Source organism: Neopsephotus bourkii, unplaced genomic scaffold, assembly GCF_033783945.1.
Source record: "Neopsephotus bourkii isolate Nb327-2 ecotype Australia unplaced genomic scaffold, CSIRO-AGI_Nbou_v1 NB_780, whole genome shotgun sequence".
Lineage (NCBI taxonomy): Eukaryota > Metazoa > Chordata > Aves > Psittaciformes > Psittacidae > Neopsephotus > Neopsephotus bourkii.
Window position 1 is genome coordinate 2983368 of NW_026901276.1, and position 12250 is coordinate 2995617.

General features: G+C 40.3%; 1 protein-coding gene across 1 annotated transcript in view; it reads right to left on the reverse strand.

Annotated features, from left to right (window-relative positions):
• Positions 1 to 504: 504 nt before the first annotated feature.
• The window catches only part of PTCHD1 (patched domain containing 1), a 34935-nt gene continuing 23189 nt past the window's right edge, over positions 505 to 12250 (reverse strand). Inside the window, exon 3 of the mRNA XM_061355138.1 lies at positions 505 to 2206. Coding sequence (XP_061211122.1) covers positions 552 to 2206 — 1655 coding nt within the window. The 3' untranslated portion in view covers positions 505 to 551. The remainder of the gene's footprint in view (positions 2207 to 12250) is intronic.

Below are 12250 nucleotides of genomic sequence, written 5' to 3' on the forward strand. Positions count from 1 at the left end.
TAAATTAGGGGAGAAAAGAAAAATTAAATGTGATGGCTAAGACCTATAAGAGCTGACTCACTGACTTGAGTTATTGCTGTGCAGAAAGTCTGTAAAGCCTTTACATCCAGCGAACATTTAGTGCTACTTCAGCCTTGACAGTTGACCTTTCAGTCTGATTGGGTTTAGCCACAATAATTGCAGCATCTGCAGTACAGACCACACAGACAGCTGCTTAAGAACCCAACTTCTCTCATTAGATCTTACTTCATGTGTCTGAAATTCAACCCCCCCTTTGCAGGTGTGTGCAAATTCTTTTGTAATACCTGTTACAGGAGCTGAGCAAGGTACAATCCTCCCAGCTCTTAAAAAAAAATATATACTTTAATTTCTCCCATCATTTTGAATATTCCTGGATTTAGCTTGGGGTGGGGGTGGGGGGAAGGAAAACATCCAAACCCCTTCCTCTCCTCAGATATTTAGTCACTACTGGTTTCTTTCTTCTTTTTTTTTTTTTTCCCCCTCTTTTTCCTCAGTAAGACCTAGTGTAAAAAAAGCAACAAACAAACAAGTTAGACTGTTGTAATTTGGTCAACCACTCGGGTGCTATCCATATCCACCATTTCAACACACTCTATTTCCTCACGGTTTTCAGGATTCTTCTTCTCTTTCCTCTTCTTTTTGGATGGTGGCAAGAAAGTCAGTATCACAGGTAAAATGGCAAAGCAGTGAAAGAAGGTGACTAATGCTATCAAAAACAAGCACCTGAACAGTGTACGGGTCAGATTTGAAGGCACAGCTGCAAGAGGAATCAGACCAACAATATAGCAGAGGTAGCTCTGCAAAATAGCTACCCCATGCACTTCAAGGGCGTTTTTCACCCATTTAGTTCTTGTGAACTCTTTGCCCAGGACAAAGGTTGATAACAGTGGAGCACAGTTGTCAATTGTGTAATTAATTCCGTAAATTAAGCACAACACAGAAATACAATCTAGTTCCACTTTCCACAAGGTCATAAAACCTATAACTCCAAATTCAACCGAGGCAACAGTTAGAGTGAGCCAGACATTGATTAGAGAGTCTGCCACGAGGAATGCAGAGAAGAAGAGCAGAAATAAAGCACTAATGCAGGAGTTTTGTAAGGGTGCTCCCACTGAAGAAGCATAACGATCCATGTACACAAATGATGGATTGAAAACAATGAACTTCACCTTGGAGGTAAGAGAGAGCTTCCTCAGGGTCTCCAAGAGGTCATAAAGTTCTTCCCTCTTAGTTTCCATTGTCTTGGCCACCAAGAACATCCTGGAGGCCACGACATCAACTTCATTGTTGTATTTCTTGGAAAAGATGATATCCTCTGAAAAATGGGCAAACTGAGGGGTCTTCAGGAAGTTGTTCCTCAACATATCAGTGAAGTTCTTCTTGGGCAACCCAGTGGATATGTTGAGTTTCCTAAGGTAATTTAAGTAGCTTTCAAACCAAGATATCCTCACAAAGCCCTTGGTATACTCCAGTACATCCTCCTGGACACTGGTATTCCAGTACTCAATCGACTCATAGATATAGAACCCAATCACTGGGCTGTAGTTACTGAAATATTTCTGCTGGGCAGTTGTATACTCAATAGTCCGTGTCGCAGTCGCTACGATGTTGCTCAGGTCTGACCCTTCACTGACCTGCAGGTAGCCCATTAAGGCAAAGGAAATATAAACAAGGTAAAAGAGAACTACAAAAGGCTTGACATAAGTGTTTGTTATCCAGTCACAATAATAGCGTTTCAGGAACCACACCAAAAGATGACTCTCGTAAGTGTTTGTTTCCTCTGAATCATCTGTGTCCTCGCTGAATTTGGCTGTCAGAAGAAACCTATACCATGCAGGCTTCTCTTGCAATACCTCTGGCTTTGGTACCTTTCTGCAGAAGATACTATGCTGGTAGTTGTTTTCTATGTAGCCAGTAAACACCAGGCTGGAACCATAAAAGGAGAGTACATAGAGGTAGTTGAAGAAAATTGCAATACAGGAATTGCAGCAGAAAATCCTGGCTGCTTCAATGTTAGTGAAGGGACTGGCACCTATTCCAAAAGTGACCAGGTACATGGCAGTGGTGAGAGAAAACGAGAGCATGGAGTCTGCAAATACAGCTGCAGTTCTCTCTTTAACGTGTTGGTCTTCTCTAGTTTTCCTCCAGGAGGACAACATTTCAAAAGTCCCATATAAACCATGACCTACAATAGAGAACAAAGTGGGTGTTTAAAGTACTCAAATCAACGTGGAAAAACATAACGCAGACATGCTAAAACACTCAAAGGAGACACAGCTGGCTGTTACCAGTGCTTAAAGCAAATGTCCTGAAGAAGAGAGAAATTATTATGGAGGTCTAAGCCACAGGAGTGCATTTGCCACCTGACTAGCAAACCTTAATGCCAGAGCTTGAGGAGAGTTCTGCATCGCTGGCGCTGGGTTGATGGATTAAAGTAAAAGGAATTTTTTTTCTGATTGGCTGTTTCACTTCATTATTTCAGTGTGCCTGTGATGGAAGATGCTTTGAAATTAGTTTTTCCTGGTGATGGGATATGACCTGTGGTGAAAACAAAGAAATACAACCTTGAAGTGCCTTATGCTGGAAGCAGAGCATTAGTTGGCTGTTTTGTGGAAAACCTGTAAAAAATAAAATTTCCATGTAAGCTGAAAATTGTCAGTTAAATCAGTCACTGATTTTTCCACCTCCTAAACAAATTTTCCATCAGGAAAAAGAAATCCTAGAAACAGAACACACTAAAAAAGCACAAGATTTATTTTAAAGATGCAGAATGGTAGAACTGATATGGAAGTGCTTAAGGCATTAGTCTTCTTACTTTACTATATTTAAGGGTTTGTAAAACCAAATACAGCTCTATTTTTCTTGGCAGTTCCTACACTTTGTAATTAACTCTTAAAACAGATATAGCAGTCATGAAAAGAGATGGACTTGCAGACCTAGAATCCTGTGTTTAACCCTGAAGTGCAGGTAAATCAGGAAAAGTACATGGGTTTATCTTAATCCCTGGTTGGTCATCTTCCTTTTACAGTTTCTATTTTGTGGCTGATAACCAGGGTGCATTTGGAGGACACAGACCTCTGCTCTCTCATAGCGGACCTGAGCTGGGTAGGCAGCCATCGATCAGTTATAAGGTGAAAATGGCTGCGATAAAACTAGTTTGATATTTTACACAGAGAAGAACAAAAAAGTACAGTCTTTGCATTACACATAAAATGTAAGGCACTAATATTTTCCCATACTAATTCACATCATGTTCATTTTTTCTTAATAGTTCCTTTCCATCTAATCCCACCTTTTTTACTGTCTTTTAGTTACTCCTCCTTATTCTTTTGCTGGTTTTGCTGTCCCCTTGCTACCTCTCTGGTCTGCTCTTGCATTATCTCCAGAAATTCCCAAAAGCCAGTCCACAGTGTTTTGCTCTTACCCATTCCCTGATAACATTAGATAAAATGATAAATGCTAAATTAGTTGCAGATGACCCTAAAGTGCAACCACTGGACTTTTGAAGCTGATGCTCATCAGGCAGGTCAAGGTAAGTTACAGATGTCTTAGAATTTCAGACTGTCTGCAGAGTACCAAAATTGCTCTGTTGGCTCTGTTCTCTCTGCCTGTAGATGATTATCACTTTTGCCACAATATCAATCAAGAAACGCCCAAACTAATGAGGTATTGTGAAGAACCAGAAAAACAGAGAATATGTTAGGGGGGCTGAAACTAGATGATCTTTTAGGTCCCTTCCAACACAAGCCATTCTGTGATTCTATGATCATGTTTATTCTTAAATATATCATGTAGGTTAAATATTTAATTGACTTGTGAAAATAACCCTTCTGTGGTCAGTACCTTTTACTGTAGTGGATTCTGTAGCTGAGTCACTCCACCCTTCCTGCAAGGAATATCCTATCTATATTTTAACAGATGGCAGAGTTGATCAGTCTGTTAATGCTGAAAAAAATAGGTATGGGGTATTTTATAAAGAATTCAAAACACAGAGCTCGTAAGATGAGATAATAGGACAGCTGGTGTGTCTCCTTATCACAGTCATCTGGTATTTAGAATAACAAAGTCTGTGCTCTCATGTAGATTAGATATCTTACCTGCATTGTCATTTGGAATCATGGCATGGACCATGAATGTCCAATTTGTAGCAATATTACAGTCCCGGTTTTGGTATGGCATTCGGCATTCATCTTAATTTTCTGAAGCAATGTTTTACAGTTGCTTTCAGAGGCCAGGTCAAGACTGTCAATTTGATAACTAGCACCGTGCCCCCTCTTAAAGCTAATGGGGAATACTGGAAGTCCCCAGATGTAAAATCAAGTGAAAAAGCACGATCAGTGACTGGCACCCTGTTGCTAATTATGCTTCAAATAGTTGTGTTCTAGGCCCGGTAGGGAAAGCTATTAAGCTTGCTTTCAGTGTGCTCTTTGTAAAGACAGACTGACCTTTATTTAAATGTAACTGATCACTTGCCAAAGCAGGGAGTGAGAGGTTTAATCCATTTATGGCTCCCATAAGTCCTGCAGACAGGCTTGTCTGAGAATTTCATATAGCATCATACGCATTAGCTTAGAGTGAGCAAAACAGAATAAAATGAAGTCATTGAATATTACAAATTCCATCGTGAGCTTTAGCTATGGCATGTTTTTGTAAAAAAACATTACAGTGTTAATAGGCTCTTGCATAAAAATGCTCAAATAGCCACATTAACTTGGAAAGCTTTTGACTTTGCTATGATAAAAAGAATTTAGAGCTAATTAAATACGATGCTGAGCATGACTTTTTAACAGGTATAAGATTTTGGGTAATGTCTGATAACATGACTCCTGATACCACAGATTTTCTTTAAGTAGGAAGCATAAAACCACAATTTGCTCTTACACAACCTTTGAGACTACCCTAAAATGGAATCTGATTTAGAGAACTGCTCAAGTAAAGGCATGAAGAGGCGTCACCACATGTGCTCCACAAAGCCAACTGAAAAACATTTAGATACTCTTCTATTTTAGGACAGGTTCCTTTTGTTGTTTGCTACACAATCTGCATGGTAGGAATTGGGATTTTTCTTCAACTGTAGAGTCTGTGATTCCTCTGTCCACTTGTATAATAGCTACAATGTTCTCACTTACCTTTAGGAACACAAGCCTAAATTGCCAAAATTGCACCCTTTTTGCATCAGTGGCACTACTGATCTGATACAACATCCTCTAAGGAAAATTTTAAGCCGAATCTTGTGCAAAAATTAGGCATGGCAGTCCAAAGACTAGCCTTTTTAAACTAGAATGGGATTTACCCAACCTAATTTACTCCTTCAAATACCAACTACAAGCACAACATGGGGTGACAACCTCCAACGTCATCTAACTCACTGATGCTCATACAAGTGTAATCCACATAGATTATGGCAGATAACCCCATGGAAACATTTTCTGAGAATTTATTTCAGTTTTCTGTCATTTCAGAGTTTCCGTTTTTTGCATCCCTAAATGATAGGCAGTGATTACCTCTATTCCTCTTGCTGGTGCTTTGTCTACTCTATATACAAATGAGAAGAAGGCATATTTTTCCTTGCAAATAAATTCTGTAATTGCTTTGACCAATTTTCCCTTTTTAATAGAGATTAAGCCACAAATCTGTAATGATTTAGCGCAATTTATTCATTATTCACAGTCACTCAGTAAATAATAAATATGAACTCACACAGCTAATGGGCTATTGGAGATCTTTTCCTGTTGACATTTGCTATTATGATTCACTGGTCGTGCCCTACAGTCAGGCTGTACAACCATGAGCTAAGAAGGAGTACGTGGAAAGATAGAGTTATTTTTTTTTAAGGAAAAAGGGTTCTAAAAGGGCAAAGGAAAATGTTATGGAAATAGGAGAAAGGTATTGGATAAAATGGGGACCTTTCTTCCTTATTATTTTTTTCCCATGGCTTTGCATTGTAGGACATACTCCTACCACATGCCTTGGATGACCGAGAACAGAAATTCTGGCTTTTGTAGCCAAAGAAAACGAACCAGATAGTCACTGTTATTTCTGGGGAGCTTAATTTCTTTTTTTTTTTAACAGGCTGATGTGGGCTATCTTTAACTTTAGAAGCTAATAACAATACCAGCAATAAAACCAATAAATTATGCCTAGCTTAAATACAGTGCTTTTATGAGTAGTCTGAAAATGCTATCAAGAGTTTCATTTGCCTCCTTCAGATTCAAGTCTTACAATTACACACGCTCTGCAAAATCAATGCAAAGCATGCATGAGAGAAAATGCACTTGCAGGAAGTTGTGAAAACTAAGGCAATTATTTTATCTTCCTTGAAATTATCAAATTATTTACCTAATTTTAAACACTATTTATGTGCACCACTTAAACTGTTCTTTTTAGTACTATTTTAAAATCTCAGAAAATAAATGCATCCTTTCTCCTGCTGAGTGGTTATTCAAGCAAGAGGCCTTTACGAAGGGGCATCGGCAGCCTAGGCTTAAAGTTGGCTCTGCTCCTGCCTGGAAAATTGCGAGACTGAAGCAGAGAGGGGCGAAGGGATTTAAAGCAGCCCCAAAGCCTGTGAGAGGGCAGTGAAGTGACCTCCCTGTCACTGGAGTCACAGACCAGATCTCTATTAATTTGGTTTAATTACTTCCCTGAAACAAAGACTGCTTCCCGCTTTTATTGTTTAGAGATTAAGGGATATGTTCAATTTTACACTAAACTCATGTGAGGTTTTGGTCTTATTGTGATGAGGCTGGGGTATTAAATAGACTTCTTCTGTAAGAAAATGTAAGAGGAATGACTGAGAAAAAGGTTTGGGTTACTCTTCTTTCAATTTTACCCATCTATGAAAGCAGAGAATAATGCTACACTGTTGGTCTCATTTTTTTGTTCTTATTGTTTCGAAGGTTGCATGTCTCTCTGTGTGTTTGATGCTTGAGTAAAATCTCTCTGAATAAAGTACCACTTACAGGCTGTGAAGTTACAGCCTTCTCTGGGGAAGGTCGCATTTTAGGGGTAATTAATTTTATTCATCCTATTTTAATGCAGTGGCACACAAAACACTAATAATGATTGATCTCCACTTCAGTGAGCTGAATGCTGCACCAGCACGTATGTTGCCTATTACCTGCCAGATTTAAGGCTAATAAAGCACCAAACTGTCTTCCTAAGGGGACAGACTTCTGTAGCAGCAAAGCTGGGGTATGGGGTGTTTCCCCCTTCTCAGGCACTGGTTCCTGTTCCCTACAGAAGTTTGCTGCTCCCTCGTTACTATTAATTCACCTGTTTCTAATCCAAATTGTACTAAAGGAATGGTTGGGATTGGAATGGCTGGGATTTGAAACATCAGCAACCTTTTTTTTTTTTAGGCTTATTTTTTAACCTGAAATCTTTTCCTGACAGTGCTAGCACAAAAGACTTGCTGAAATTGGGAATGAGTCATGGCAGGTTGTATGGGAGCCTTGTAACTTGGTAGGCAAAAAATCAAAGTGGAAGCATGCTCTGACAGAGTTACCAAGGTTAAGTCTGGATTTGGATCTAAGATTTTTGCTTGTATTGTAATGGCTGCATCCTTGTAACACTACCAGTTCACCTGGATGAATGCTGTCTCACTTAGGTTGATTTAAGCCTGAAATCATCCCACTGAACAGGAGCACTTGTCTGCAAGAGGAATTTAGTGTGCTGTAAAGAAGTGTGGGAATTTACAGAGGACCAACCATGCTGCACCAGCTTTGTTTGTGCAAATCTGTGAAGGACAGCTTGATTCACATGCAAAGTGGAGTGAAATATCATCCACAGAGACAAATACCTGATGAATTAACATGAAATAGGATACTATAAATTCATATCCCAGCTTTCTGCCAATGCAGGCAAGGTCTCAAGAACTGTGCTTGCACACAATTAGTACATATGAGATCAGAATCATACTGCAGGATTTGCCCTTTCCAAAACGATACCTGTAATAACATATGATATAATGAAGGTGCAATGAATTTTCCTAGCTGACAGTATTAAAAATAACAATGTTACAGTGGTCAACTCAGGGATTACTTTCCACAGTAATGTCAACAAAGAGGCTGAGATAATTTCCCCCTGCTGACTTACTTTTTCCAGTTAGATCAGTGAGCTCAGCAGCTCCCATCTTCTGAAAAGCCAAGCGAAACTGCTAATCCAGACTCCCTTTGTCACAGGAGTTGCAATCAACCAGCTGTGGGCTAAATACTCAACCTGCCTCATGCGGCCTCTCCCAGCAGGCACGATTTTAACTTGGAACATACAGCAAGTTCAAAGTGCTACTGAATATGCAGGCACAGCAAGAGAATTTGCGTTCAGCTAAAGGAAACCCCTGGCTTCATACCCTGTTCTCACTAAAATATTAAAATACTACAGCTAACTGTAGCATGCAGACAGAATCACCACTAAGCATAACCTATACAGCAGTTTTCACTGAGTTTATAGCAATTTAGCGGCATGGGTTGAGCCAAACAGGTAAATCATTGTTAACATGGTGTTGCAACAAACTGTGGGTTACTCTAACCAATGTCTACTTTTGTGGAACATAAACAGTGCTGCAACACCACAGTTTTGCTGCGTGAACGTCAGACCTCAAGGACATCAGACACTGTGTGCAGACTTGCGCATCCCAAACATTTCTGCTGAGCAAAGAAAATGCACTGCAAATCCTACTTGCTTTTCCCTACTCTTGCCTGAATACTTCTGGGAGCTCAGTTCAGAGTGTAGACTAAACTCCTATGTGATCCTAACATCCTATAAGGTACTCATCTGATGAACTGTGTTTCCAGGAAGCAGTGTTTGTATCAGAAGAATTATGGCAAGGGGACTGAGGGCTGTAGGCAGTTGAGCAGTCTCAAAAGCATCCTCATCTGCAAAGTCCCTGACACCCAAGTGCAGCCTGACTTCATTTCATACTTCCAAGCACAGGTTCAAAGGCCCCATAAGCCTGAACTCTATGTGCAGGCATGGTACCTGCATTAACAACCCACCAAGAATGACACAGGACGGGATGTACCGGTGTAAGTGTAGGCTGCACATATTGCAACACTTTATTTATCTCCTGTCACACAGGCCCTACATACCTGTATTCTAACTGAATTACAGGTATGACAACATGCCTCAAAAATATGACAATGCCGTTGGATGGGTTCAGTATTTGAAATTACTGTTTTAAAGCCTACTAACTTTTACACATATATCACTAAGGTGTACTATGCCTGCAGATGTTAACATCCGACTTGGGATCTTTCTGAAAGAGAAACATACTGAAATTAGGTATGTCAGTCTGTTAGGCATCTAGGCATGATACCAGCAGATCAGTCTCTGAGATGGGCTTACATCTGAATATTAGCCATTCACCCTCACTTGTCAGGCTGATCTCTCCAACCATGCTTACAACAGCACCATCCATTGCTGTCAGAAAGCCGCAGGCATGCCTATGCATTCCTCAGCTAACTATGAGGATCAAAACCATGAGCTCCTTGGTGCATTCATACCAGATAAAAATCTGCCTCAGTGTTTGGAGAGAGAGAGTTTTGTTTTGTGCTGTATCTACTTGGCAACAAAATAAGAGAAACCAAAATGTTTGATAATATGCTCCCAGTATCTGCTGTGTTTCACAGCTGTGGGCGGCTGTGCCCACAGAAGCGCGCTGCTGAAGATAAAGCATCCCCATACAACACACTGCATTGGTTGGTGCATGCAGAGAAGGAATCTTCAACTGGTGCTCAGTGCTTCACGCTGTGAGACCACAATGTTATTTTTAGTAGTAGATCCTGCAGAAAGGCTCTCTAGGCCGTTAAGCCTGCGCTCAAACTGCTTAATGCACAGGCAGGAAAACAGCGTGCGTCTGAAAGCCTGGCACAAGGTTGATGCCTCATTTATATCTTATGTAGTGCTGCCAAGCATGGCTTAAAAGGTGGTTAGGTTACTCTTAAGGTTCTCATGGAGCTCATATGGATCTGCTGCACCAGGGTGATCTTGATTCCAGTTTTCTGGCAATGAATGTCTGCCATAATGTCCTACATTTTCTAAGTTTCTAAACTTAAATTTTGGAAATGCCACATAGGATTGGCTCTCTGTTCTCCTCTGCAACAGTCTGGTTTGGCCAGGTGTAGCCCTTTCTGAGTCATTCTAAAAAGTACATATTTGCACAAAGAATGCTGTGACAAAATCATCCTCATGCTCTCAGTCTTCCCCTAAGTCGTTGGGACACAGTCAGTGATGCTCGGGGTAACTGATGCATCACAATTACAAACTCCCCAGTACTATCTTTTATCATGGCAAACAAGCAATAGTGAGATGATGTTTCAGAAAGTCATATACATCACAAGGTAATTTTAAGAGCACGATCTACATATTACTACTGAAATCAAAATCGTTCTGTATATAAATCCTTAACTGAAGAAATACATACACATACACAAAACACAGACATTTCTATCATTTTTTACCTATGTAAGGGGAAAAGAAACACAGAGAAGGAGAAGTAGTTTAAATAAGTAGAATTAATGCCTCGGTATTAACAGTTCTAGTTTTCATCACAATCCCTAATCAGCAATGGCAGTGACGTGGTTTGCCACTTTTTATTTTTGGAGTATGTGTATTTTAAAGCTGTTAATAAAAGAATATACTCACTTAATAGTACATTTTCAAATAATTTTTTCAAACTATATCAAATTCAATTCTAATTAATAGACTTATAAAGATTATATGTGTAATTCACTGTGCATGTGGTTAAACTTTAACAGTCCTATTGATTTCACTAGAGTAAAAATTACTGATTTAGGCTTCTGGAAAAAGCTGTTTTTCTGGGGTTTTTTTTTTGTTTTTTGTTTTTTTTTGAGGGGGGTGGTGGGTTTTTTTTTTTAATCACTCTTTTTTCAGTATTGAACCAATGTAATATCTGAGACTTTGTTGTTACACTGGTAGCAAGAATGTCAGATAAGCACATTTTAAAAACAGAAATACATCTGAGAGAAAACTTGAGTGGCTTTTTTATTTTGAAAAAGACATAAGCAAAGCAAGTTACAGTTCAAAATCTACTTTTCTATATATAAAGTGAATATTTAATTCCACTTAAGAATCGGCAAAGGCTTGTTTTGGCATTTAAATAGCCGGCTGTCAACTCTGTTTAAACGTTTGACTTGCTCTCCTCTGTTTTCATGAAAGACCTGGCAAAAGTTAAATGTCCTATTTTATGCAGTGCAACAGAAGTTGCTGAGCATTAGTGAAATCTGGTTTTAGCTGCTGCAATATTTATGTCAGCATGGCACACTCACCTACTGAGTACCTGGGCCTTGTGCAGGTCTACGGTTCTGGGGCAACCAGCAGGGGAGCATTTAACTCCTGCTGGCCTCCAAAGGGTCTCCCTGCCCCAGAGTGCCCTGCTCCTCCCAGAAAAGCCTCTTCCTTGTCTTAAAATTGGAAACATCTGAAAATCCCCCAGGAAGCACAGTGCCCTGCCTAAGCTGTTATCTGAAGGGACAGGGACCAAAGCTTAGTTTTTCTGCATGGAGGATGACAAGAGGAGGAGGGCACAGGGCTGTGGCTGCCTGCCACCACTGCTGGCAGCATACAGACCCCAGGGTGTACCCCAGGGGAGCCACGACCACCCTCTGCATCAGGGAATCTGCCAGGATGGGAAGAGTCTGATGCCAGGATAATAAAGGAATGACAGATGTGGCTAGCAAGATGAATTCCCCACCGATGCATGTACTTCAAGCCTCACTAGCCAAAAAGGCAGTTAGATATAGAGTTATTATGTTGAGCACCCCTGGGGTCGTCTTGCATTATGAGATGGAATCATAGAATCATAGAATAGTTAGGGTTGGAAAGGACCTTATGATTATATAGTTCCAACCTCTCTGCCATTGGCAGGGACACCACACAAAAAACCATGCCACCCAAGGCTTCGTCCAACCTGGCCTTGAACACCACCGAAAATGGAGCATTCACAACTTCCTTGGGCAACCCATTCCAGTGCCTCACCACCCTCACAGTAAAGAACTTCTTCCTTACATCCAATCTAAACTTCCCCTGTTTAAGTTTTAACCCACTACCCCTTCTTCTATCACTACAGTCCCTAATGAAGAGTCCCTCCCCAGCATCCCTATAGGCCCCCTTCAGATACTGGAAGGCTGCTATGAAGTCACCATGCTGCTTAGATTTGTATCAGAAAACAAAATAGGAGAAGGGAATGCTATGTGAAGACCTCGTAACA